The 26,552-nt window shown below is 50.9% G+C and overlaps 2 protein-coding genes across 2 annotated transcripts; both read right to left on the bottom strand.

The window, feature by feature from the left end:
- Positions 1–10,321: 10,321 nt before the first annotated feature.
- Positions 10,322–18,797, bottom strand: LOC308051476 (uncharacterized protein; the record flags this gene model as incomplete). Its single annotated transcript, XM_080361916.1, has 5 exons — positions 10,322–10,663; positions 11,510–11,614; positions 13,101–13,481; positions 14,543–14,596; positions 18,717–18,797. The coding sequence occupies 5 exons, from the start codon at positions 18,795–18,797 to the stop codon at positions 10,499–10,501; spliced, it is 786 nt and encodes a 261-aa protein (XP_080218042.1). The 3' UTR covers positions 10,322–10,498.
- Positions 18,798–19,082: 285 nt separating this feature from the next.
- On the bottom strand, positions 19,083–26,380 carry LOC308051475 (uncharacterized protein; the record flags this gene model as incomplete). Its single annotated transcript, XM_080361915.1, has 5 exons — positions 19,083–19,424; positions 20,271–20,375; positions 21,862–22,242; positions 23,298–23,351; positions 26,300–26,380. The coding sequence occupies 5 exons, from the start codon at positions 26,378–26,380 to the stop codon at positions 19,260–19,262; spliced, it is 786 nt and encodes a 261-aa protein (XP_080218041.1). The 3' UTR covers positions 19,083–19,259.
- Positions 26,381–26,552: the final 172 nt, after the last annotated feature.

The raw sequence follows: 26,552 nt of genomic DNA, 5'->3' as shown, positions 1-26,552 counted from the left end.
TGTTTCAAAATAGTGGTCAGTGCAAAGGCATTGCAACAAACTGTAGTAATACCAACATGGCACTTTGGATTAATTGCCTCCTGGAAGCAGATATCGAACCACAGGAACTGGAATTGCTGGGATCTGTGCCCATGGATGTTTGTATCCAGCTGGTTTGTGAAAAGTGTCAGAACAATATACAAGAACATGAACGGATAAAACTGCAAAATGTTAATGCTACCCTTGGTGACTACAGAAATGAAACTCGATGGTGTAATGCTTCACAGAAGAATCCAAGGGATGTCATTGATAATGTGGGACAGCGACCCCAAAACCTCCTGCATGGTGTATTCTTGATCTGTGGAGATAGAGCCTGACCAGGAATTCCTTCTAATGCTGTTGGAGGACTGTGTATTTTGGGACTATTAACTCTCTTAACGCCCAATGTATCTATGATAATAGATCACAAAAGAGCAAGACGAGAAAAACACTTTTTGCGTGTATATGAGTCAAAATGTGATGATAATGTAGATTTTTGAGGATCAGGGTTAAGGGTTTTAGGATCTCTTGTATCTGGTGTTGGCAAAACTAAAGCTTTAAATACTTTAGAAAAATTAGGATGCTGGCTAGTTAAGCAAACAAACAGAACTTCTAAGGCTTTAAGTGGACTTATTGTTAGATGTAGATTCTGTAAGACATGCTACACTGCAGAATACAGTCGCAGGAGACTTCTGTTATTAGCCCATGGCCATGGATGTGAGGAATTTGACGGAATGTGCTGTATGGACTTCGAGGATAAGTCGAGATCCATCCACAAGGAGATTAAACAACTTATGGATCATTCGCAGAAAATCAGAGAGGATGTGGGCCTCTTTGGCTTAGAGGGCCTCACGAACTGGTTTGGATTAGGAGGATGGGTAAAAGGGCTCTTGCAAAGTGCTCTGACTCTCTTAATCATAGTAATAAGTTGTATTAATGTTCTTGAGCTGTGCTATATCATGTATTAAGAAAGTCTTGGAGTGAACTCTTGGGCAAGCTCTGCTCGTACAAAAAGAAAAAAAGGGAGAATTGTCAGGGATTAGCTCAAGGAACATGGACATGAGTCCATGAGTCCACTGTACGAGCAGAGCCCATTTTAGCTGACATAAGTAGGCCTTAGTTAGCTTGACTACTAGGCCAGAGGGAAGGGGGAAATGGAAAACTACTGACTAAGGCAGGGTCTGCATGTCTTGAAGAGATAAGAACCAGAAGATTGGGGAAAGATTGGGGAATGTCTTTGCAGAGCCAGAAGACTGGGGAATGTCTTTGAAGAGCCAGAAGACTGGGAAATGTCTTTGAGAAGAGATAAGAGTCAGAGGAAGGAAAGCAGAATGCGCATAGTTAGCTAAACCCCAGTAGGTGGAGTAAGTAAATGTAACCTTTTAGTGCTGATTCTATTAGATAGAGACAAGTATGCATAATTATGGTGTTTGGTATAAATACGCGCTATCCCGGGCAATAAAGTTGAATCATGCTTTATCACTCACATTGAGTCGGCCTGCATGTTTTCCTCAGCCGCGAACTCGCACTACAGAACACTGTGAACGAACTGAAACGTTCCACATACTTGCACTCCGGGGAGACACCATTACTCTAATGTGTAAGGATGCATCCTAAGGGGGAGCAAGGTGGAATGTTAGCAGTGGAACCGGTTCCCATTTTGTAATTATCTCCCCAAACAAGATTCTTTTGGTACCAAATATGAATATGCATACTAAAATACTGAGCTCAGATGTGAAAACCAAATACCCAGTTCAAATATGCAGATGGATCACAGTCACACTAATTTAAGACAATATCTCAATTTTTGCATTGCACCTTTGGGCCGCTTACTGCTCAGCCAGGTGGAGGTACCTCTGGGTCTCCCTGACAAAAAAAGTCAGTGCGCGCTGGAGCCCAAGCGGCACCCGCCCCCCCGCCGCAGCAAGCCGGACTGGGCAAGGCCTTTTTTTTTTTGTTTTGTTTTGTTTTCAGTGTCTCATCTGGTGCGCTACAACTGTTATTCCAAAACCAGGATTCTTTGCATGGTGTGCATACGGAAAAGCCAAATCCAGCACATCGAGATGAGACACAGCCTGTCACAGAGTTGCGCAAGTCTGAATGCTGGAATAAAGCTAGCATGCTGGAGAGAAAAATAACAGCTACTACACACAAAATTTTACCATCACATTCACGCAGTAAAGAACTAAATTACTCATGATCTTCTGTATTATCACAAAATGCACATTTTGAGTCAACGGATTCTCATGATTTAACAGATTGTGAACTTATCGTACCATATAGCACAGACCTACCAAAATTGCAACATACTTAAACAGATACCCACAAAGAAAACAGGTTAATAAGGAAAGCATCTTGCAGTCTTGAACAAGTTTTCTGTGACCTGTGTGTTATCAGTTAACACTCCCTCAGCTGTCTGAAATGATTTAATGATCTCTTGTAGGGATTTATTTTGTCCCATTCTTCTCGCCCTAAAAACAACATTAATTGCAACAAGGTGTTATACTTCAAGATTCTATTCCCCGGACACTATTCCCAATCATTTAACTTATACCATAGCCACCATTAATTACAATATTTTACAAGATCTTCCTTCCTTATAATTCTGAGTGCTTTCCTAAGTTTTAAAACACCTCCCAATACTGATTTTTTAGGAACGCAACTGAAAACAATTATTCCTGACCCCATCTTGCAAGTAAAAACCTTGAGAAGAGGGAGGGAGGGAAGGGGAGGAGGGGAGGAACGCACAGAGCTACTTGAAAACAATTAACTCACATTCCTGACAAGCTGCTTGATTTTCAGAAAGGCAATAAACAGGAGCACATAATATGTACTGTAAAACTCGCAAATAACATGTTGATAACAAACATTAGCATTCTCTACTGCTAATCTCAACACTAGTGCTTCCTTAGCTTCTAAGTTTTCGACCTGCTTACTGATGGCGTCTTGAAGATGGTCAATAAATTGCATGTAATTCTCATTGGGACCCTGGTTAATAGTTGCAAATGATGTGGCTGCTTTGTTGGTTTCAGGCACCTCTCTCATAGTTTGATATGCAAGATCTGTTGACTGCCTCAGGATTTCAGAAACTTATCGTGTCTGTAGTTGCGGTGTGTCCATTAGTGTCTCTTCCAGGAGTTGTGGGATACCTGCCCCTTTCGACGAATCCCCATTGTTCTGTCCTAAATGATTTATAGCTGTTACATTTCACACAGTTCTTTTGCCCAGTTCTTATCCGGCGACTCCTTCTGCTCTTTTGTAGGAGTTAGAGGGGCAGAAGGCAGTAAAGGCGGACACGAATCAGTAAAAGGACTGATATTACACTTATTTACGACTTTAGCATTCTCAGCTTCCAACAGTTCTTTTGACAAATTATCTGACTGCAGTTCCTTGGACTGCTTGGTCTCTTTAGGGTCGTGCGATGGTATCGGAGGCCATCTGCTGAGTGATTTTCCTCCCCCCGCCCCAGACTGCCGTATCATCGGGGGTGCCGCCGGCACAACAGGGGATGGAGTGGGGAGGGGGTCAAAAGACACGATCTGGTAAACTTCACAGTCATTTTTAGGTTCGTTATCAGGCTGCAACGCTGGAAAAATTCTGGCAATAGGAGCCCGCTCAGCCTTAAAGTCTTTTAAGGTGGTAATTATAAGCTTCCATGTAGTCGCTAGTGATTTAGTTTGTTTATCATCTCCATTGCTGACCTTATTCCATAATTTCTGCCCTTTATCGTCCCAAAGTTAACGTTTAAAAGCCTTCTCATTTTCTCCCGGGTAGCCATTAATTCTATACCAAATTAATAGTCTACATATGTTACTTTTTTCTTATTTAAGTCCTCTCAGAGAGAGAATAGGCAGGAGGAGTTTAACTATGGCTTCTTCCTCAGAGGATATATTTTGCCCCATAACTTCACTCTTCCCTCCTCCCGCTCCCAGCCGTTCACCTTTTACGGTGACTTCTTCAACAAAATTAATGCGGAACGTCCGTACGCCTCCGCCCGGTTCTCAATCCAGCTGATCCGCCTCCGGCTGGGCCGCTCCAGGCTTTTCCCCAACTTCAGTGGTACGCCGTTCAGAGTATCACGTTGGGGTCACCATTTGTTGGAGCGAAATAAGGACTCAGCAAAACAAGTCGATTCAATGTGAATCACGCTGTGGCAGAATGAAACCCCCCCTCTCTGCCCCCTCTCTCCCCCTCCCTCCTTCAGTATGGAGGAGTGGGCACATCTCCCTCTCTCTCTGCTACTTGAGGCTAACAGCTTCTTTTGTTTGGCCCCAGAGCACCCTGGCCAGGGCCATTAGCAACGGTAGGGAGTGCCGAGGCACCAAGGAGCCGCTGGGCGCCTGCGCCCAGTGTGGGGGAAGTTTTTGGGAGGCTTCAGGGGCACCCACAGCCAGTGTGGGGGAAAGAGGAGCTTCTAGAATTCCTACAGTCAGGTCTGATCAGATAAAAACGTGACTCTCATCAAGACTCCGCCCATTGTGTGGGTCTCTCGGAGCACGAGCAAGATGCTGCCGCCGAGAGTCCCCCTCCCTGGGATGGAGACTTCGCTTGCCTTGCCACCACGGATGCAAGTAAAACTTCTCGCAGGATTGTGAGTATATTTATACTTTTCGTACACATATGCACGTATAACTTTCCGTGCTCCATATGAGCGCGTGTAAAATTAATCCTCGCAGAATCGCAAGTGTATTTTCCTTCCGTGCACCTTTGCACGTGTAACTTTCCGTGCTTAATACAAGTTACGCGTACTTTCCGTGCACCTTTGCACGCGCAACTTTCCGTGCTCAAGACGAGCACGTGTACTTTAAATTATTTCCTCGCATAATCGCAAGTGCATTTTCCTCCCGTGCTTTCACGTAAGCACGTGTAATATTCCGTGCACATATGCACGTTTAAGTAAATTAATTCTAGCAGAATTGCGAGTGTATCATAAATTTACGCTTGCGGAATCGCGAGTGTACACTTTGCGTACTCACTACGAGTATGTGTATAGCTTTAAAAATGATTCTGCATCATGTTTAGGCAAGTGTGTACTTCTCCGGGACTCGGGGACGGCTCCAGCATTGTTTTGAGTGAAGCCACGTGCATGCACACTGTGGACCGCCTGTTGTATTAGTTGCTGCCCCTTAATATTTTTCCTCAACTGATATCCGAACCTTTATTGAAGTCACTTTTGGAGTGCTAAAACCCTGTTTCTCACCGGTTTACTAGAAGTTGGTTTTGGACCCTGTTGTCCCTTAAACTAACCTCGGGGTGCCTCTGTGACACACGCTAAAGCCATTTATTACAGAAACAAGCCTCCTTATATACGTAACTATATTCTTATCACGCGTCCACGCTCCAAGCATGGATTCGCTAAATGAGTATCGTGGGCTGTCCGTGCGCTGGAGTCTTACTGATGATATGTCCGATGATTCACGCCACGCCAGGACCCCGGTGATTGTGGAACGCCCCTCTTTCTCACAGCAGATTCTGTTCTCAGCTTCTCCAAGCAGCCTTGAGATTCCTTGGAGCCTGACTAAATCAGCAACAGATCTTTATCTATCAAAAGCCCTCTACAGGAGACGGGGCTGATAAGCGGCCGAACCCGCGTGAGCGTGGCAGAAACATCCGACTACGAGTCAACCACTTTATGCTATAAATGCGTGCAGCCATCGGGCTCCCTTGAGCTCTCCCTCCGCAGCAGCTGGCTGCGCGGCGGCGATCTCCCCTTGAGTAGGGACGCCTCTCGAGGTTTCCCCTTGAGGCTGAGAGATCCCTTACCTGACACCAGGCAGCGACGGGCTGGTAGGCGACAGGTTTTTGCAGGCCTGTGACCTTTAAGATGCGTATAGTAAGCTTACGCGAGAATCTTTGTATCCCATACTAACTTTAAGTGTCGTAAATAGCATCCAGCTGTACTTATTAAATATTTTACACACCTAAATTTACTGATCAGACCTCAGTAAACTAACTACTAGGCCAGATCAGATCTGAGTGATCTCTTGACTCTTCTCCTGTGACACCCGGCCGCTATCAGAAGCATCACTGGTGCCCAATTCTCAGCTTTGGGGCTCCTTTGCTGCTGAAATTTCAGTTACAGAAGACCGATGGCTACCTGCGCTTCAGTCAAATCAACATTCAGTCCTAATCCTTCCTGACAAAAGGGTCAGGAACTGCATCTTCAGCCTTTCTTATTGTCCTTTTCTCCCTCGCATCCTCAGGGCATTGCCTTCTCTAAAGCTCTGTTTTAATTGAGTTTAGCCAGACCGAGTTAACCAAGCTCACAGTCTACTCCATGACCTCTTTGTAGCTGTTCCCGGGTTTCCAACGCACGCGCAAAGAGCATCCGACGGGCTCCGTACATTTTCATCCCTTTGCGCGCAGGGGCTCCAGGTCTTTGTCACTTGTATTACCAAGCGAGGAAAAAACGGAGACCGGGTCCTTTTTTCTCACACGAACCTCTTATTGCTCAGAAAGAAGGCTTTTTCTCATGAAATTTGCCCCCCTCAAAGTGACAGGCCCTCCAGACGTTTCCCAACTTTTTTTATCTCCAAAACGTCCTGTTCCTACCCCAGTCACTGTTGTTCTTTAAACCACCAGCCCCCTTCAACTTCTGCGCAGAGGAATCTGCCTTTTAGGCTCGGTGATGGGTTGACCTTGACCTTGACTTCAGTAAAGCCTTTGACACAGTCTCCCACAGCATCCTAGTTGCTAAGTTGCGGAGGTGTGGTCTAGACAATAGAGTAGTGAGGTGGGTTACAAATTGGCTTAAGGAGAGAAGCCAGAGAGTGGTAGTCAATGGTGCGGAGTCTAGTTGGAGACCAGTATCTAGTGGAGTACCTCAGGGGTCAGTACTGGGGCCAGTATTATTCAATATATTCATTAACGACTTAGACGAGGGAATAGAGTGTACTATCAGCAAGTTTGCTAATGACACTAAGCTGGGAGGAGTGGCTGACACGCCAGAAGGCTGTGCTGCCATCCAGCGAGACCTAGACAGGCTGGAGAGTGGGGCGGGGAATAACCTCATGAAATTTAACAAGGAAAAGTGTAGAGTCCTGCATCTGGGCAGGAACAACCCCAGGTTCCAGTATCGGTTGGGAAATTACATATTAGAGAGCAGTGTAGGGGAAAGGGACCTGGGGATCATGGTGGACAACAGGATGACCATGAGCCAGCACTGTGCCCTTGTGGCCAGGAAGGCCAATAGCATCCTGGGATGTATTAGAAGGGGGGTGGTTAGTAGATCGAGAGAGGTCCTCCTTCCCCTCTACTCTGCCCTGGTGAGACCCCATCTGGAATATTGTGTCCAGTTCTGGGCCCCTCAGTTCAAGAAGGACAGGGAACTGCTGGAGAGGGTCCAGCGTAGGGCAACCAAGATGATTAAGGGAGTGGAGCACCTCCCTTATGAGGAAAGGCTGAGGGAGCTGGGTCTCTTTAGTTTGGAGAAGAGAAGACTGAGGGGTGACCTTATTAATGTTTATAAATATATAAAAGGTGAGTGCCATGAGGATGGAGCCAGGCTCTTCTCGTTGGCAAACAATGAAAGGACAAGGGGCAATGGGATCAAGCTGGAACACAAGAGGTTCCACTTAAATTTGAGAAAAAACTTCTTCTCAGTAAGGGTGACAGAGCACTGGAACAGGCTGCCCAGGGGGGTTGTGGAGTCTCCTTCTCTGGAGACATTCAAGACCCACCTGGACGTGTTCCTGTGCAACCTCACCTAGGCGTTCCTGCTCCAGCAGGGGGATTGGACTAGATGATCTTTTGAGGTCCCTTCCAATCCCAAACATACTGTGATACTGTGACCTTGGCCAGCTGCCAGGGGCCCAGCCAGCTGCTCTCTCTCACTGCCCCTCCTCAAGAGGACAGGGGGAAAGAAAACAGGATGAAGAAGTGTCAAGGTTTAAGGCAAGGCGGCAATAAACCGTGGCAGACGCTCCCTGTTATCCCCTCATTTTCACGCCACCCCTTTCCTTTAGATCGGAAAGATGATAAAAAAGATAAGGGGAAAGGAAGAGAGACTTCAAGTTGGAAAGTTTTAAAGGGTTTTACTAATGCTACTAATACATAGAGAATAGATACAAAATATACAAAACCAATCTCAAGCGCTCGATGTGGAGCTGGCGTCACTCCAGCAGCGGCGGAGCTGGGTGTGCGGAGCTGGTGGCTCCAGCAGGTGCAGGTGCAGGCCAGGCCCCCGGAAGTCATGGGCGGGACTTCACAGCAAACCGGAACCTGGTTGCAGGGATGCAGGGCCTGAGGCCTGCATCACCCTCTTAGACAGGGGGTATGACGATTATGGGATGGAATACTTCCGTTGGTCAGTTCTAGTCACCTGTTCCATCCACCCCTCCTCAAACACGCCCCTCGCACAACGGAACGTGGGAAAACTTATCAGTCTTTCTTAGCTACCATGGTAATAAATCTAAACACGAGCTTCTTCAGCATTCCGTTGGTCTCTTATCAGCACCGAGTACAGCATCCTAGGAAAAATATGCCGGCTAAAACTCAGAAAAGTACAGCCACCTAGAAGAACTTAGCTGAAAGAAAAAAGATCACTAAAAGAGAACCGGTCTTGCTTTTAACAAAACCAGGACAAGAAGTTCCTCCGGGAAATAGCCACCAGCCGGATCCGCGGGCAGCAGGGAACTACCTGCCCCGGACAGCGTTTTGCCCTTCCTTAAATGTGTTTTCACAGGGGCGCCACCAGTTGAGTCGCTGAGTTGCTCACCTTTGGCCCGCGGTGAGTCCGGTGCCTAGCTGCCTTGCCCAGACGACTTGCACCAGGAGAGGGGTTTCACGGTGATACAAGACAGACTCTTTTTTTTCTTTCCCCCCCCTTCTCTCCTCTTTTCCAGTGAGACCAATCATCCACTGGAACAGCCTCCCCAGGGACATGGTAGGGTCCCCATCGCTGGAGGTTTTCAAGATGCCATTGGACAGGGTGCTAGATAAAGGTTGGACCAGACGATCTTTTGAGGTCCCTTCCCACCCGGGCTGCTCTAGGATTCTACAGTTCTTCAGTGGATCACTGTTTAATAACCCTTTGCTCTCTCCGGTTTGGAGCAAAGTATCGGCAACGTTGCCTGCGAGGTGAGGCGCAACGTTCCACCAGGCGCCACAGACTTCCAAAACCTCTGGTAATCACTCACCCAAGTCTCTCTGAATGGATAAGCCATACCTAGCTTCTTCACAATCCCCCTGCCCCCAGAAGCGGGAACACCTCCTAGATGCCTTAGGGAGTTTACACAGACGGAACAATAGACCTTACCTGGCTCGGTCAGTCAGTAAGCAAACACTGCACCAGTGCAGTTTCAAGGCAACATCACCTGTCAGATTCCACCTACTTCAGGTAAATCATTTCCATCTCCTCCCCAGGGAAGATGAAACAAAGGTGAAGCCCTCGGGTGTCACCAAACTTCACCTGATGGCTTGGGGATACAGAAGAGATGACAGACGCCTTCCAGTGGGCGTCTCAGATGCCTCTGCCTCAGTAACATAGCGTTCAAGGGCAACAAAGGATCGCCCTGCTTTCCCACGCCCATCTCCCTTTTTCAATAGCTGTTAAAGAAAGATGAAGTTTGCCGTCTCCCTGTGATGTACTTTTGGTTTGGGTCTGGCTGGGACGGAGGTAACTTTCCCCACAGCAGCCCTCGTAGTGCTGTGCTTTGTAGCTCTAGCTAGAAGGGTGTTGAGAACACACCGATGCTTTGGCTACTGCTGAGCAGTGCTCCCACGGCACAGAGGCTGTCTCTCCAAGCACCCCCACCGGCCAGTGAGCTGGGGGTGGGCAAGAGGTTGGGAGGGGACAGAGCCAGGACAGCTGACCCAAACTGACAAAAAGAGATATTCCACTCTGCTATGGAAGCACCGCAGCTGCCATTCAGACCGACCGTTTTCTCCTGCCGTATCCCTCCTCACCAGAAAAGGGATGTCAACGGGGCCTTCGCACACAGCCATTGATCAAGCGCTCCAACAGGAGTTGGATGCTTCCAACGCATTGCACTGTGCCGAAACCACCCTCGTACGCCATGCCTGTAGCGTCACGTACGGTATCTTCTCAAGTTGCAGCAGCAGCCGACGCCGGCTTTATGTACGTTTGCGTACCACTTCCAAAAAGCTACGAGTTCGCTTCGGGCCACACACGGGAGACTACTGCCAAGCGGTTCCAGCGCCACGCTTCAAATGACTGGGCAAATCATTATCTGTCTACAGAACGCTGTGAACGGACTGAAACGTTCCACATACTTGCACTCCGGGGAGACGCCATTTTAACCTGCAGAACTCTTTCCCCTCAGTAAGACGCACAAGACAGAGGTGATATCCCCATGCTAATTTTTATTGTGCAACTGCTGCTCAAAGCTTTTAGTACCTTCCACAGACACACGTCACACAAAATTAGACTTCAACAGTGGCTAGACTGACGGGCAACAGACAAAAATCCATTCAGAGGCGGTTCGTGCCCGTCCAGCGACTCTTGCGGTGCAAACAAATCTTAGCCGGGCGGACAGCCCAACTCACGGCCACCCCGAACAGGCAGACGTACGTGACAGACAGACTGCCCACCCTCGGGCCCTTCATCCACAACCATCCGGAATCCGTTGGTCAGACCCAGGCGAGCAGCACGCTTCTTGCCAACAATCATTAAATGCCCGGGAAGCTGGAGAAGGAAGTACAAACCCATAAATTAATAAAATAAAAAGCCACACACAAAGAGGGGAGAGGGCAGGAAGGGAAGGACTGAGAGCAGAGGACCACCCCCCAGAGAAACCAGCATGCCAATTCCTAGCAATTCAACCACTGCGCTCCAAATTACTGTCTCTCTGTCTGCCCGCCCGCCCGCCCGCCCCCAACTGACATTTGCCAGGCAAAGCTACAAAGACCTATTATGCACACCACTATGGGGGAGGGGGGGGAAGCAGCTATGCAATTTGTTTCAAGCAAGACACTGCCCGACTACAAAACGGCCACGGAAGCCAAGTTTGTCTCTGGGTTAAAGCCCCCTTACATCTCCAGGCAACATAAGCAATTCTGGTGCAAAATAAGCTTTAGGCTGCCTTTTGCGTGGCTTTACGGAGTCTCTGAACTCGACTTTTATAGCTAAAAGTGAAGCATCCAGCACCTCTCAACCAGCTTTGCCCTTCCTCGCCCCTGACCTGCCAAAAACCCCAAGCCCTCTTCTCCATATTAGAAGAAGAACTAGTACTACTCCTCCTCTTACTCTATAAACCATGACAACGGGCATCAGACCGCACTCCAAAACAAAACAGCCCCGCATTTTGCACCAGAAGTACATACCCAGGGACGAGCATTGCTTCGCATCGCCGCTGTTAGTCAAAAAGCTCAATTCCATTACAAGCCAGAGGCAAAAGATTACAGCGCCAGAAAACCCAGAATAGCCTCCTGTGCCCTATCAAGAGGAAAAGAGGGGCTGGGAAAGAGTCCAGAAAATTAGGAACTAATTACAGGTACTCTTCAGCGTACAGAAAGCTTCCACAGTACTTACAGAGTCACCGGAATCTTCAGCTTCAGATAACCTGATAATCGGCTCCTTAGGCATGACTAGGAAAAGCGTCGCAGCTTGGGGTGAAAGATCGCGGAACGCAAGGCACTGGAGGAAGAGTAAACAGTTGAAACGTAACGGGCTTCAGAGAAAGGTAATAGCTTAAGCAAATCAATACGCCCCGCTGGACTCGTACAGAAGCAGGTCACCCGAGACCCCAAACGCAAGCCGAGACGTTGATTTTCTTTTTATTCTCACGCGATATTAATACTTGCTGTACTCGAAATACAACATATTTACAGAGCCCCCTCCAGAAGCGGGATTCAGCACGCAAGGTGACAGGGGCAACGAGACGGGCCAGTACTTCAGATTAGCGACCTCCAGTATGGTTTAATTTGGGTTGATCATTTCCTAAGCAGTTTTTCTATTCAATGCGGTCCACACAGAGGCGGGAGGCAAACGGCTTAACTGAATCGGCAAAGAATTTAGCGGAGCGCAAGATCAGCGGCCGTTCGTTTGCCGCGGTACAGGGAGCTCAAGTACTGAACAAAAGCATGATCACAGGAAGCCTGCAAGGGCATAGCGCGAGTCCGCCTTCTATGCCGCACAGAAACCCTACCTTCAAAAGCAGAAGACGTCCCTAACCGTTAACCTTCAGCATTTTAATAACAAAATTATACAGGATACTAACTGAAAGTTAACATCATGTAGGTAACGGCCGCAATTTTCTTTTTCCCCGCAGTCTAAGCAGCTCACTCTAGTTACTAGCACACTGTGGCGCACCAGCACCCGTGAACGTTGCAAGCATGCTGTTATCGTGGTCCCACTTCACCCCAGAAACAAGATCTGGGAAGCTTTGGCAGCCTGCAGGATGACCCGTTTTTAAGAAAAACAAGAGCAGCTGTACTTCTTTGCTTTAATAATCCAGTTTGGGGGTTCAGAACCAAAACCTAGCACAGCAGAGCTGCAAAATCTCTATAATGCTATTACGAGGCACACCAAGACCTGCCTTTCTCCTACGCGGAACTAACTCCTCGCGGACCTTCACTGTTCGCGTACATACACCGGGAATCCCCGAGGACACTGACTGCGTGTGCTTAACCTAAGGTTTCAAGACTACCATCCTACACGAGGAAGGGCCGCTCCCATCCCTCGGCAGCAAACTTTGCTCGACTTGCAGTGCCAAAGGGATATCACGCGGCAAACGTCTGCGGCTGCCACCCAGCGCGTAACCGTCAGAGGCCCTTCTCTGCGCGCGCGCATACACGACACGGAGCGAGGGGGTGGGGGGGGCTGGAAACCGAGGCGAACCGGACAGTACCAGCAACCCGGTACGCGCCGCGGCAGCCGGGGGACGGGACGGGACGGGACACCGACGAAGCGCGATGTTTTAGGGATGGTGCGGTAGAGAGCGCCACAACCCAGAGAGGCCCCGTCCGTCGCCCGTCCCTCCGCCCACCCGCAGCAATGCCGCCACCCGCCCTGCCGCGCTCCCGGGCAGCGCGCAACGGGCCCTCGGCTCAGGGGGCCTGCGAGCGCGGGGGGAGGAGGGGGAAGCGAAGAAGAAACGCGCACAGAGCAAAGCCGCGGCTACCTTCTCGTCCTCGTAGACGACGTTGGCGGGGAAACGCCTTGCCGGGGACCTTGCCGAAGACAGTAATGGCGCCGCCAGGCCGCCCGCGCCCCAATAATCTCGGCAGCCACGACAACGCCCGCTGTCGCTTCCTCCACTCGGCCAGGCCCTCCGCGGCTCCCATTGGGCCGTCAGATCGCCGCCGGCCGATCCCGCGTCTCGATTGGCTGTCTCGTCTGTCGTTTGCCCTCGTCCCCGCCCCCCTTGGCGGGTCCGCCCTCGTCGACCTGGTGTTACCGGGGCTCGGGCAGTTTGCGTGCGCTCGGGCCGCGGAGGGATCTGTGACGCGTAGTGCTGCGACCCTGTGGGCGGGCAACGAGGTCTCAGAAGAGGCTGCTGTAGCTACAAGTACTCTTCGCTGTTGTTTATTACCGCAGCAAGTCCACCCCAAGCGTGCTCGCGGCTCTTTTTGGTGCTGCTTTTCCCTCCAGTCAAAGGACTGCTTTTGCCAGGGCAGGGCAGGCCTTGACTTTTCAGAGCATTTCGCAGAACCAACAGGGCTTGCTCTAAATTGTTCCCTGAAAGCCCCACTTCAGCTGCAGATGTCTCTAAGCTGCATGCCTCCTGGGAGAAAATCAAATCCAAAGCGCGTGTCTTTCCAAGCCAGCTCTGTGGAATCAATCCTTTTTTCGTGTCTCTCTGTTTCTTTTTACACAGAGGGCGACCCCCCCGCCCCCCGCCTCCGCTTCCTTCTGAACAGTTTGTAGCCGTCGACTGCTGCGCTCCAGTCGCGTGAGTCATCCCACCAAGTTTCAGTGATAGCGATTAGGCCATGGCTTTCCAGCTGCACAGTGGCTTCCAACTCCTCCTGTTCGTTACCTGTGCTGCGTGCACTGGTATGGAGGCGCTTCAGTTGGGCTGTCGACCCTCTCACCTTTTTGGAGGATCACGCCCCAATTCCTTTGCGGCGGTTCGCAGGTGTTCCCCTGTTGGTTCCTAATGCGTCAGCAGCCCCTGTTGCTCAAAACTCCCTCCTCTTCCCCCACTGAGTCTAGTTTAAAGCCCTCCTTGTCAGTCTGGCCAGCTTGTTGGCAAAGACCCTCTTGCCCCACCTGGTCAGGTGAAGCCATCAGCTCCCAAGAGACCCGGCTTCTCAAGGGTAGATCCGTGACCATAGAAGCCAAAGCCCGGACACGTTAATCCTATCGTGTGAGGCTATCAGCGAGAACCCAGCACCGAATCCAACAAAACCGTTTGGCTGGAGACCGGGCTGATAAGCGGCCGAACCCGCGTGAGCGTGGCAGAAACATCCGACTACGAGTCAACCACTTTATGCTATAAATGCGTGCAGCCATCGGGCTCCCTTGAGCTCTCCCTCCGCAGCAGCTGGCTGCGCGGCGGCGATCTCCCCTTGAGTAGGGACGCCTCTCGAGGTTTCCCCTTGAGGCTGAGAGATCCCTTACCTGACACCAGGCAGCGACGGGCTGGTAGGCGACAGGTTTTTGCAGGCCTGTGACCTTTAAGATGCGTATAGTAAGCTTACGCGAGAATCTTTGTATCCCATACTAACTTTAAGTGTCGTAAATAGCATCCAGCTGTACTTATTAAATATTTTACACACCTAAATTTACTGATCAGACCTCAGTAAACTAACTACTAGGCCAGATCAGATCTGAGTGATCTCTTGACTCTTCTCCTGTGACACCCGGCCGCTATCAGAAGCATCACTGGTGCCCAATTCTCAGCTTTGGGGCTCCTTTGCTGCTGAAATTTCAGTTACAGAAGACCGATGGCTACCTGCGCTTCAGTCAAATCAACATTCAGTCCTAATCCTTCCTGACAAAAGGGTCAGGAACTGCATCTTCAGCCTTTCTTATTGTCCTTTTCTCCCTCGCATCCTCAGGGCATTGCCTTCTCTAAAGCTCTGTTTTAATTGAGTTTAGCCAGACCGAGTTAACCAAGCTCACAGTCTACTCCATGACCTCTTTGTAGCTGTTCCCGGGTTTCCAACGCACGCGCAAAGAGCATCCGACGGGCTCCGTACATTTTCATCCCTTTGCGCGCAGGGGCTCCAGGTCTTTGTCACTTGTATTACCAAGCGAGGAAAAAACGGAGACCGGGTCCTTTTTTCTCACACGAACCTCTTATTGCTCAGAAAGAAGGCTTTTTCTCATGAAATTTGCCCCCCTCAAAGTGACAGGCCCTCCAGACGTTTCCCAACTTTTTTTATCTCCAAAACGTCCTGTTCCTACCCCAGTCACTGTTGTTCTTTAAACCACCAGCCCCCTTCAACTTCTGCGCAGAGGAATCTGCCTTTTAGGCTTGGTGATGGGTTGACCTTGACCTTGACTTCAGTAAAGCCTTTGACACAGTCTCCCACAGCATCCTAGTTGCTAAGTTGCGGAGGTGTGGTCTAGACAATAGAGTAGTGAGGTGGGTTACAAATTGGCTTAAGGAGAGAAGCCAGAGAGTGGTAGTCAATGGTGCGGAGTCTAGTTGGAGACCAGTATCTAGTGGAGTACCTCAGGGGTCAGTACTGGGGCCAGTATTATTCAATATATTCATTAACGACTTAGACGAGGGAATAGAGTGTACTATCAGCAAGTTTGCTAATGACACTAAGCTGGGAGGAGTGGCTGACACGCCAGAAGGCTGTGCTGCCATCCAGCGAGACCTAGACAGGCTGGAGAGTGGGGCGGGGAATAACCTCATGAAATTTAACAAGGAAAAGTGTAGAGTCCTGCATCTGGGCAGGAACAACCCCAGGTTCCAGTATCGGTTGGGAAATTACATATTAGAGAGCAGTGTAGGGGAAAGGGACCTGGGGATCGTGGTGGACAACAGGATGACCATGAGCCAGCACTGTGCCCTTGTGGCCAGGAAGGCCAATAGCATCCTGGGATATATTAGAAGGGGGGTGGTTAGTAGATCGAGAGAGGTCCTCCTTCCCCTCTACTCTGCCCTGGTGAGACCCCATCTGGAATATTGTGTCCAGTTCTGGGCCCCTCAGTTCAAGAAGGACAGGGAACTGCTGGAGAGGGTCCAGCGTAGGGCAACCAAGATGATTAAGGGAGTGGAGCACCTCCCTTATGAGGAAAGGCTGAGGGAGCTGGGTCTCTTTAGTTTGGAGAAGAGAAGACTGAGGGGTGACCTTATTAATGTTTATAAATATATAAAAGGTGAGTGCCATGAGGATGGAGCCAGGCTCTTCTCGTTGGCAAACAATGAAAGGACAAGGGGCAATGGGATCAAGCTGGAACACAAGAGGTTCCACTTAAATTTGAGAAAAAACTTCTTCTCAGTAAGGGTGACAGAGCACTGGAACAGGCTGCCCAGGGGGGTTGTGGAGTCTCCTTCTCTGGAGACATTCAAGACCCACCTGGACGTGTTCCTGTGCAACCTCACCTAGGCGTTCCTGCTCCAGCAGGGGGATTGGACTAGATGATCTTTTGAGGTCCCTTCCAATCCCAAACATACTGTGATACTGTGACCTTGGCCAGCTGCCAGGGGCCCAGCCAGCTGCTCTCTCTCACTGCCCCTCCTCAAGAGGACAGGGGGAAAGAAAACAGGATGAAGAAGTGTCAAGGTTTAAGGCAAGGCGGCAATAAACCGTGGCAGACGCTCCCTGTTATCCCCTCATTTTCACGCCACCCCTTTCCTTTAGATCGGAAAGATGATAAAAAAGATAAGGGGAAAGGAAGAGAGACTTCAAGTTGGAAAGTTTTAAAGGGTTTTACTAATGCTACTAATACATAGAGAATAGATACAAAATATACAAAACCAATCTCAAGCGCTCGATGTGGAGCTGGCGTCACTCCAGCAGCGGCGGAGCTGGGTGTGCGGAGCTGGTGGCTCCAGCAGGTGCAGGTGCAGGCCAGGCCCCCGGAAGTCATGGGCGGGACTTCACAGCAAACCGGAACCTGGTTGCAGGGATGCAGGGCCTGAGGCCTGCATCACCCTCTTAGACAGGGGGTATGACGATTATGGGATGGAATACTTCCGTTGGTCAGTTCTAGTCACCTGTTCCATCCACCCCTCCTCAAACACGCCCCTCGCACAACGGAACGTGGGAAAACTTATCAGTCTTTCTTAGCTACCATGGTAATAAATCTAAACACGAGCTTCTTCAGCATTCCGTTGGTCTCTTATCAGCACCGAGTACAGCATCCTAGGAAAAATATGCCGGCTAAAACTCAGAAAAGTACAGCCACCTAGAAGAACTTAGCTGAAAGAAAAAAGATCACTAAAAGAGAACCGGTCTTGCTTTTAACAAAACCAGGACAAGAAGTTCCTCCGGGAAATAGCCACCAGCCGGATCCGCGGGCAGCAGGGAACTACCTGCCCCGGACAGCGTTTTGCCCTTCCTTAAATGTGTTTTCACAGGGGCGCCACCAGTTGAGTCGCTGAGTTGCTCACCTTTGGCCCGCGGTGAGTCCGGTGCCTAGCTGCCTTGCCCAGACGACTTGCACCAGGAGAGGGGTTTCACGGTGATACAAGACAGACTCTTTTTTTTCTTTCCCCCCCCTTCTCTCCTCTTTTCCAGTGAGACCAATCATCCACTGGAACAGCCTCCCCAGGGACATGGTAGGGTCCCCATCGCTGGAGGTTTTCAAGATGCCATTGGACAGGGTGCTAGATAAAGGTTGGACCAGACGATCTTTTGAGGTCCCTTCCCACCCGGGCTGCTCTAGGATTCTACAGTTCTTCAGTGGATCACTGTTTAATAACCCTTTGCTCTCTCCGGTTTGGAGCAAAGTATCGGCAACGTTGCCTGCGAGGTGAGGCGCAACGTTCCACCAGGCGCCACAGACTTCCAAAACCTCTGGTAATCACTCACCCAAGTCTCTCTGAATGGATAAGCCATACCTAGCTTCTTCACAATCCCCCTGCCCCCAGAAGCGGGAACACCTCCTAGATGCCTTAGGGAGTTTACACAGACGGAACAATAGACCTTACCTGGCTCGGTCAGTCAGTAAGCAAACACTGCACCAGTGCAGTTTCAAGGCAACATCACCTGTCAGATTCCACCTACTTCAGGTAAATCATTTCCATCTCCTCCCCAGGGAAGATGAAACAAAGGTGAAGCCCTCGGGTGTCACCAAACTTCACCTGATGGCTTGGGGATACAGAAGAGATGACAGACGCCTTCCAGTGGGCGTCTCAGATGCCTCTGCCTCAGTAACATAGCGTTCAAGGGCAACAAAGGATCGCCCTGCTTTCCCACGCCCATCTCCCTTTTTCAATAGCTGTTAAAGAAAGATGAAGTTTGCCGTCTCCCTGTGATGTACTTTTGGTTTGGGTCTGGCTGGGACGGAGGTAACTTTCCCCACAGCAGCCCTCGTAGTGCTGTGCTTTGTAGCTCTAGCTAGAAGGGTGTTGAGAACACACCGATGCTTTGGCTACTGCTGAGCAGTGCTCCCACGGCACAGAGGCTGTCTCTCCAAGCACCCCCACCGGCCAGTGAGCTGGGGGTGGGCAAGAGGTTGGGAGGGGACAGAGCCAGGACAGCTGACCCAAACTGACAAAAAGAGATATTCCACTCTGCTATGGAAGCACCGCAGCTGCCATTCAGACCGACCGTTTTCTCCTGCCGTATCCCTCCTCATCAGAAAAGGGATGTCAACGGGGCCTTCGCACACAGCCATTGATCAAGCGCTCCAACAGGAGTTGGATGCTTCCAACGCATTGCACTGTGCCGAAACCACCCTCGTACGCCATGCCTGTAGCGTCACGTACGGTATCTTCTCAAGTTGCAGCAGCAGCCGACGCCGGCTTTATGTACGTTTGCGTACCACTTCCAAAAAGCTACGAGTTCGCTTCGGGCCACACACGGGAGACTACTGCCAAGCGGTTCCAGCGCCACGCTTCAAATGACTGGGCAAATCATTATCTGTCTACAGAACGCTGTGAACGGACTGAAACGTTCCACATACTTGCACTCCGGGGAGACGCCATTTTAACCTGCAGAACTCTTTCCCCTCAGTAAGACGCACAAGACAGAGGTGATATCCCCATGCTAATTTTTATTGTGCAACTGCTGCTCAAAGCTTTTAGTACCTTCCACAGACACACGTCACACAAAATTAGACTTCAACAGTGGCTAGACTGACGGGCAACAGACAAAAATCCATTCAGAGGCGGTTCGTGCCCGTCCAGCGACTCTTGCGGTGCAAACAAATCTTAGCCGGGCGGACAGCCCAACTCACGGCCACCCCGAACAGGCAGACGTACGTGACAGACAGACTGCCCACCCTCGGGCCCTTCATCCACAACCATCCGGAATCCGTTGGTCAGACCCAGGCGAGCAGCACGCTTCTTGCCAACAATCATTAAATGCCCGGGAAGCTGGAGAAGGAAGTACAAACCTATAAATTAATAAAATAAAAAGCCACACACAAAGAGGGGAGAGGGCAGGAGGGGAAGGACTGAGAGCAGAGGACCACCCCCCAGAGAAACCAGCATGCCAATTCCTAGCAATTCAACCACTGCGCTCCAAATTACTGTCTCTCTGTCTGCCCGCCCGCCCGCCCGCCCCCAACTGACATTTGCCAGGCAAAGCTACAAAGACCTATTATGCACACCACTATGGGGGAGGGGGGGGAAGCAGCTATGCAATTTGTTTCAAGCAAGACACTGCCCGACTACAAAACGGCCACGGAAGCCAAGTTTGTCTCTGGGTTAAAGCCCCCTTACATCTCCAGGCAACATAAGCAATTCTGGTGCAAAATAAGCTTTAGGCTGCCTTTTGCGTGGCTTTACGGAGTCTCTGAACTCGACTTTTATAGCTAAAAGTGAAGCATCCAGCACCTCTCAACCAGCTTTGCCCTTCCTCGCCCCTGACCTGCCAAAAACCCCAAGCCCTCTTCTCCATATTAGAAGAAGAACTAGTACTACTCCTCCTCTTACTCTATAAACCATGACAACGGGCATCAGACCGCACTCCAAAACAAAACAGCCCCGCATTTTGCACCAGAAGTACATACCCAGGGACGAGCATTGCTTCGCATCGCCGCTGTTAGTCAAAAAGCTCAATTCCATTACAAGCCAGAGGCAAAAGATTACAGCGCCAGAAAACCCAGAATAGCCTCCTGTGCCCTATCAAGAGGAAAAGAGGGGCTGGGAAAGAGTCCAGAAAATTAGGAACTAATTACAGGTACTCTTCAGCGTACAGAAAGCTTCCACAGTACTTACAGAGTCACCGGAATCTTCAGCTTCAGATAACCTGATAATCGGCTCCTTAGGCATGACTAGGAAAAGCGTCGCAGCTTGGGGTGAAAGATCGCGGAACGCAAGGCACTGGAGGAAGAGTAAACAGTTGAAACGTAACGGGCTTCAGAGAAAGGTAATAGCTTAAGCAAATCAATACGCCCCGCTGGACTCGTACAGAAGCAGGTCACCCGAGACCCCAAACGCAAGCCGAGACGTTGATTTTCTTTTTATTCTCACGCGATATTAATACTTGCTGTACTCGAAATACAACATATTTACAGAGCCCCCTCCAGAAGCGGGATTCAGCACGCAAGGTGACAGGGGCAACGAGACGGGCCAGTACTTCAGATTAGCGACCTCCAGTATGGTTTAATTTGGGTTGATCATTTCCTAAGCAGTTTTTCTATTCAATGCGGTCCACACAGAGGCGGGAGGCAAACGGCTTAACTGAATCGGCAAAGAATTTAGCGGAGCGCAAGATCAGCGGCCGTTCGTTTGCCGCGGTACAGGGAGCTCAAGTACTGAACAAAAGCATGATCACAGGAAGCCTGCAAGGGCATAGCGCGAGTCCGCCTTCTATGCCGCACAGAAACCCTACCTTCAAAAGCAGAAGACGTCCCTAACCGTTAACCTTCAGCATTTTAATAACAAAATTATACAGGATACTAACTGAAAGTTAACATCATGTAGGTAACGGCCGCAATTTTCTTTTTCCCCGCAGTCTAAGCAGCTCACTCTAGTTACTAGCACACTGTGGCGCACCAGCACCCGTGAACGTTGCAAGCATGCTGTTATCGTGGTCCCACTTCACCCCAGAAACAAGATCTGGGAAGCTTTGGCAGCCTGCAGGATGACCCGTTTTTAAGAAAAACAAGAGCAGCTGTACTTCTTTGCTTTAATAATCCAGTTTGGGGGTTCAGAACCAAAACCTAGCACAGCAGAGCTGCAAAATCTCTATAATGCTATTACGAGGCACACCAAGACCTGCCTTTCTCCTACGCGGAACTAACTCCTCGCGGACCTTCACTGTTCGCGTACATACACCGGGAATCCCCGAGGACACTGACTGCGTGTGCTTAACCTAAGGTTTCAAGACTACCATCCTACACGAGGAAGGGCCGCTCCCATCCCTCGGCAGCAAACTTTGCTCGACTTGCAGTGCCAAAGGGATATCACGCGGCAAACGTCTGCGGCTGCCACCCAGCGCGTAACCGTCAGAGGCCCTTCTCTGCGCGCGCGCATACACGACACGGAGCGAGGGGGTGGGGGGGGCTGGAAACCGAGGCGAACCGGACAGTACCAGCAACCCGGTACGCGCCGCGGCAGCCGGGGGACGGGACGGGACGGGACACCGACGAAGCGCGATGTTTTAGGGATGGTGCGGTAGAGAGCGCCACAACCCAGAGAGGCCCCGTCCGTCGCCCGTCCCTCCGCCCACCCGCAGCAATGCCGCCACCCGCCCTGCCGCGCTCCCGGGCAGCGCGCAACGGGCCCTCGGCTCAGGGGGCCTGCGAGCGCGGGGGGAGGAGGGGGAAGCGAAGAAGAAACGCGCACAGAGCAAAGCCGCGGCTACCTTCTCGTCCTCGTAGACGACGTTGGCGGGGAAACGCCTTGCCGGGGACCTTGCCGAAGACAGTAATGGCGCCGCCAGGCCGCCCGCGCCCCAATAATCTCGGCAGCCACGACAACGCCCGCTGTCGCTTCCTCCACTCGGCCAGGCCCTCCGCGGCTCCCATTGGGCCGTCAGATCGCCGCCGGCCGATCCCGCGTCTCGATTGGCTGTCTCGTCTGTCGTTTGCCCTCGTCCCCGCCCCCCTTGGCGGGTCCGCCCTCGTCGACCTGGTGTTACCGGGGCTCGGGCAGTTTGCGTGCGCTCGGGCCGCGGAGGGATCTGTGACGCGTAGTGCTGCGACCCTGTGGGCGGGCAACGAGGTCTCAGAAGAGGCTGCTGTAGCTACAAGTACTCTTCGCTGTTGTTTATTACCGCAGCAAGTCCACCCCAAGCGTGCTCGCGGCTCTTTTTGGTGCTGCTTTTCCCTCCAGTCAAAGGACTGCTTTTGCCAGGGCAGGGCAGGCCTTGACTTTTCAGAGCATTTCGCAGAACCAACAGGGCTTGCTCTAAATTGTTCCCTGAAAGCCCCACTTCAGCTGCAGATGTCTCTAAGCTGCATGCCTCCTGGGAGAAAATCAAATCCAAAGCGCGTGTCTTTCCAAGCCAGCTCTGTGGAATCAATCCTTTTTTCGTGTCTCTCTGTTTCTTTTTACACAGAGGGCGACCCCCCCGCCCCCCACTTCCTTCTGAACAGTTTGTAGCCGTCGACTGCTGCGCTCCAGTCGCGTGAGTCATCCCACCAAGTTTCAGTGATAGCGATTAGGCCATGGCTTTCCAGCTGCACAGTGGCTTCCAACTCCTCCTGTTCGTTACCTGTGCTGCGTGCACTGGTATGGAGGCGCTTCAGTTGGGCTGTCGACCCTCTCACCTTTTTGGAGGATCACGCCCCAATTCCTTTGCGGCGGTTCGCAGGTGTTCCCCTGTTGGTTCCTAATGCGTCAGCAGCCCCTGTTGCTCAAAACTCCCTCCTCTTCCCCCACTGAGTCTAGTTTAAAGCCCTCCTTGTCAGTCTGGCCAGCTTGTTGGCAAAGACCCTCTTGCCCCACCTGGTCAGGTGAAGCCATCAGCTCCCAAGAGACCCGGCTTCTCAAGGGTAGATCCGTGACCATAGAAGCCAAAGCCCGGACACGTTAATCCTATCGTGTGAGGCTATCAGCGAGAACCCAGCACCGAATCCAACAAAACCGTTTGGCTGGAGACCGGGCTGATAAGCGGCCGAACCCGCGTGAGCGTGGCAGAAACATCCGACTACGAGTCAACCACTTTATGCTATAAATGCGTGCAGCCATCGGGCTCCCTTGAGCTCTCCCTCCGCAGCAGCTGGCTGCGCGGCGGCGATCTCCCCTTGAGTAGGGACGCCTCTCGAGGTTTCCCCTTGAGGCTGAGAGATCCCTTACCTGACACCAGGCAGCGACGGGCTGGTAGGCGACAGGTTTTTGCAGGCCTGTGACCTTTAAGATGCGTATAGTAAGCTTACGCGAGAATCTTTGTATCCCATACTAACTTTAAGTGTCGTAAATAGCATCCAGCTGTACTTATTAAATATTTTACACACCTAAATTTACTGATCAGACCTCAGTAAACTAACTACTAGGCCAGATCAGATCTGAGTGATCTCTTGACTCTTCTCCTGTGACACCCGGCCGCTATCAGAAGCATCACTGGTGCCCAATTCTCAGCTTTGGGGCTCCTTTGCTGCTGAAATTTCAGTTACAGAAGACCGATGGCTACCTGCGCTTCAGTCAAATCAACATTCAGTCCTAATCCTTCCTGACAAAAGGGTCAGGAACTGCATCTTCAGCCTTTCTTATTGTCCTTTTCTCCCTCGCATCCTCAGGGCATTGCCTTCTCTAAAGCTCTGTTTTAATTGAGTTTAGCCAGACCGAGTTAACCAAGCTCACAGTCTACTCCATGACCTCTTTGTAGCTGTTCCCGGGTTTCCAACGCACGCGCAAAGAGCATCCGACGGGCTCCGTACATTTTCATCCCTTTGCGCGCAGGGGCTCCAGGTCTTTGTCACTTGTATTACCAAGCGAGGAAAAAACGGAGACCGGGTCCTTTTTTCTCACACGAACCTCTTATTGCTCAGAAAGAAGGCTTTTTCTCATGAAATTTGCCCCCCTCAAAGTGACAGGCCCTCCAGACGTTTCCCAACTTTTTTTATCTCCAAAACGTCCTGTTCCTACCCCAGTCACTGTTGTTCTTTAAACCACCAGCCCCCTTCAACTTCTGCGCAGAGGAATCTGCCTTTTAGGCTTGGTGATGGGTTGACCTTGGCCAGCTGCTCTCTCTCACTGCCCCTCCTCAAGAGGACAGGGGGAAAGAAAACAGGATGAAGAAGTGTCAAGGTTTAAGGCAAGGCGGCAATAAACCGTGGCACACGCTCCCTGTTATCCCCTCATTTTCACGCCACCCCTTTCCTTTAGATCGGAAAGATGATAAAAAAGATAAGGGGAAAGGAAGAGAGACTTCAAGTTGGAAAGTTTTAAAGGGTTTTACTAATGCTACTAATACATAGAGAATAGATACAAAATATACAAAACCAATCTCAAGCGCTCGATGTGGAGCTGGCGTCACTCCAGCAGCGGCGGAGCTGGGTGTGCGGAGCTGGTGGCTCCAGCAGGTGCAGGTGCAGGCCAGGCCCCCGGAAGTCATGGGCGGGACTTCACAGCAAACCGGAACCTGGTTGCAGGGATGCAGGGCCTGAGGCCTGCATCACCCTCTTAGACAGGGGGTATGACGATTATGGGATGGAATACTTCCGTTGGTCAGTTCTAGTCACCTGTTCCATCCACCCCTCCTCAAACACGCCCCTCGCACAACGGAACGTGGGAAAACTTATCAGTCTTTCTTAGCTACCATGGTAATAAATCTAAACACGAGCTTCTTCAGCATTCCGTTGGTCTCTTATCAGCACCGAGTACAGCATCCTAGGAAAAATATGCAGGCTAAAACTCAGAAAAGTACAGCCACCTAGAAGAACTTAGCTGAAAGAAAAAAGATCACTAAAAGAGAACCGGTCTTGCTTTTAACAAAACCAGGACAAGAAGTTCCTCCGGGAAATAGCCACCAGCCGGATCCGCGGGCAGCAGGGAACTACCTGCCCCGGACAGCGTTTTGCCCTTCCTTAAATGTGTTTTCACAGGGGCGCCACCAGTTGAGTCGCTGAGTTGCTCACCTTTGGCCCGCGGTGAGTCCGGTGCCTAGCTGCCTTGCCCAGACGACTTGCACCAGGAGAGGGGTTTCACGGTGATACAAGACAGACTCTTTTTTTTCTTTCCCCCCCCTTCTCTCCTCTTTTCCAGTGAGACCAATCATCCACTGGAACAGCCTCCCCAGGGACATGGTAGGGTCCCCATCGCTGGAGGTTTTCAAGATGCCATTGGACAGGGTGCTAGATAAAGGTTGGACCAGACGATCTTTTGAGGTCCCTTCCCACCCGGGCTGCTCTAGGATTCTACAGTTCTTCAGTGGATCACTGTTTAATAACCCTTTGCTCTCTCCGGTTTGGAGCAAAGTATCGGCAACGTTGCCTGCGAGGTGAGGCGCAACGTTCCACCAGGCGCCACAGACTTCCAAAACCTCTGGTAATCACTCACCCAAGTCTCTCTGAATGGATAAGCCATACCTAGCTTCTTCACAATCCCCCTGCCCCCAGAAGCGGGAACACCTCCTAGATGCCTTAGGGAGTTTACACAGACGGAACAATAGACCTTACCTGGCTCGGTCAGTCAGTAAGCAAACACTGCACCAGTGCAGTTTCAAGGCAACATCACCTGTCAGATTCCACCTACTTCAGGTAAATCATTTCCATCTCCTCCCCAGGGAAGATGAAACAAAGGTGAAGCCCTCGGGTGTCACCAAACTTCACCTGATGGCTTGGGGATACAGAAGAGATGACAGACGCCTTCCAGTGGGCGTCTCAGATGCCTCTGCCTCAGTAACATAGCGTTCAAGGGCAACAAAGGATCGCCCTGCTTTCCCACGCCCATCTCCCTTTTTCAATAGCTGTTAAAGAAAGATGAAGTTTGCCGTCTCCCTGTGATGTACTTTTGGTTTGGGTCTGGCTGGGACGGAGGTAACTTTCCCCACAGCAGCCCTCGTAGTGCTGTGCTTTGTAGCTCTAGCTAGAAGGGTGTTGAGAACACACCGATGCTTTGGCTACTGCTGAGCAGTGCTCCCACGGCACAGAGGCTGTCTCTCCAAGCACCCCCACCGGCCAGTGAGCTGGGGGTGGGCAAGAGGTTGGGAGGGGACAGAGCCAGGACAGCTGACCCAAACTGACAAAAAGAGATATTCCACTCTGCTATGGAAGCACCGCAGCTGCCATTCAGACCGACCGTTTTCTCCTGCCGTATCCCTCCTCACCAGAAAAGGGATGTCAACGGGGCCTTCGCACACAGCCATTGATCAAGCGCTCCAACAGGAGTTGGATGCTTCCAACGCATTGCACTGTGCCGAAACCACCCTCGTACGCCATGCCTGTAGCGTCACGTACGGTATCTTCTCAAGTTGCAGCAGCAGCCGACGCCGGCTTTATGTACGTTTGCGTACCACTTCCAAAAAGCTACGAGTTCGCTTCGGGCCACACACGGGAGACTACTGCCAAGCGGTTCCAGCGCCACGCTTCAAATGACTGGGCAAATCATTAT

This window comes from Nesoenas mayeri, assembly GCF_963082525.1.
Source record: "Nesoenas mayeri genome assembly, chromosome: W".
NCBI classification, from domain to species: Eukaryota; Metazoa; Chordata; class Aves; order Columbiformes; family Columbidae; genus Nesoenas; species Nesoenas mayeri.
Note: the sequence above shows the minus strand (reverse complement) of the source record. Positions and strands in the feature narration are given on the sequence as shown.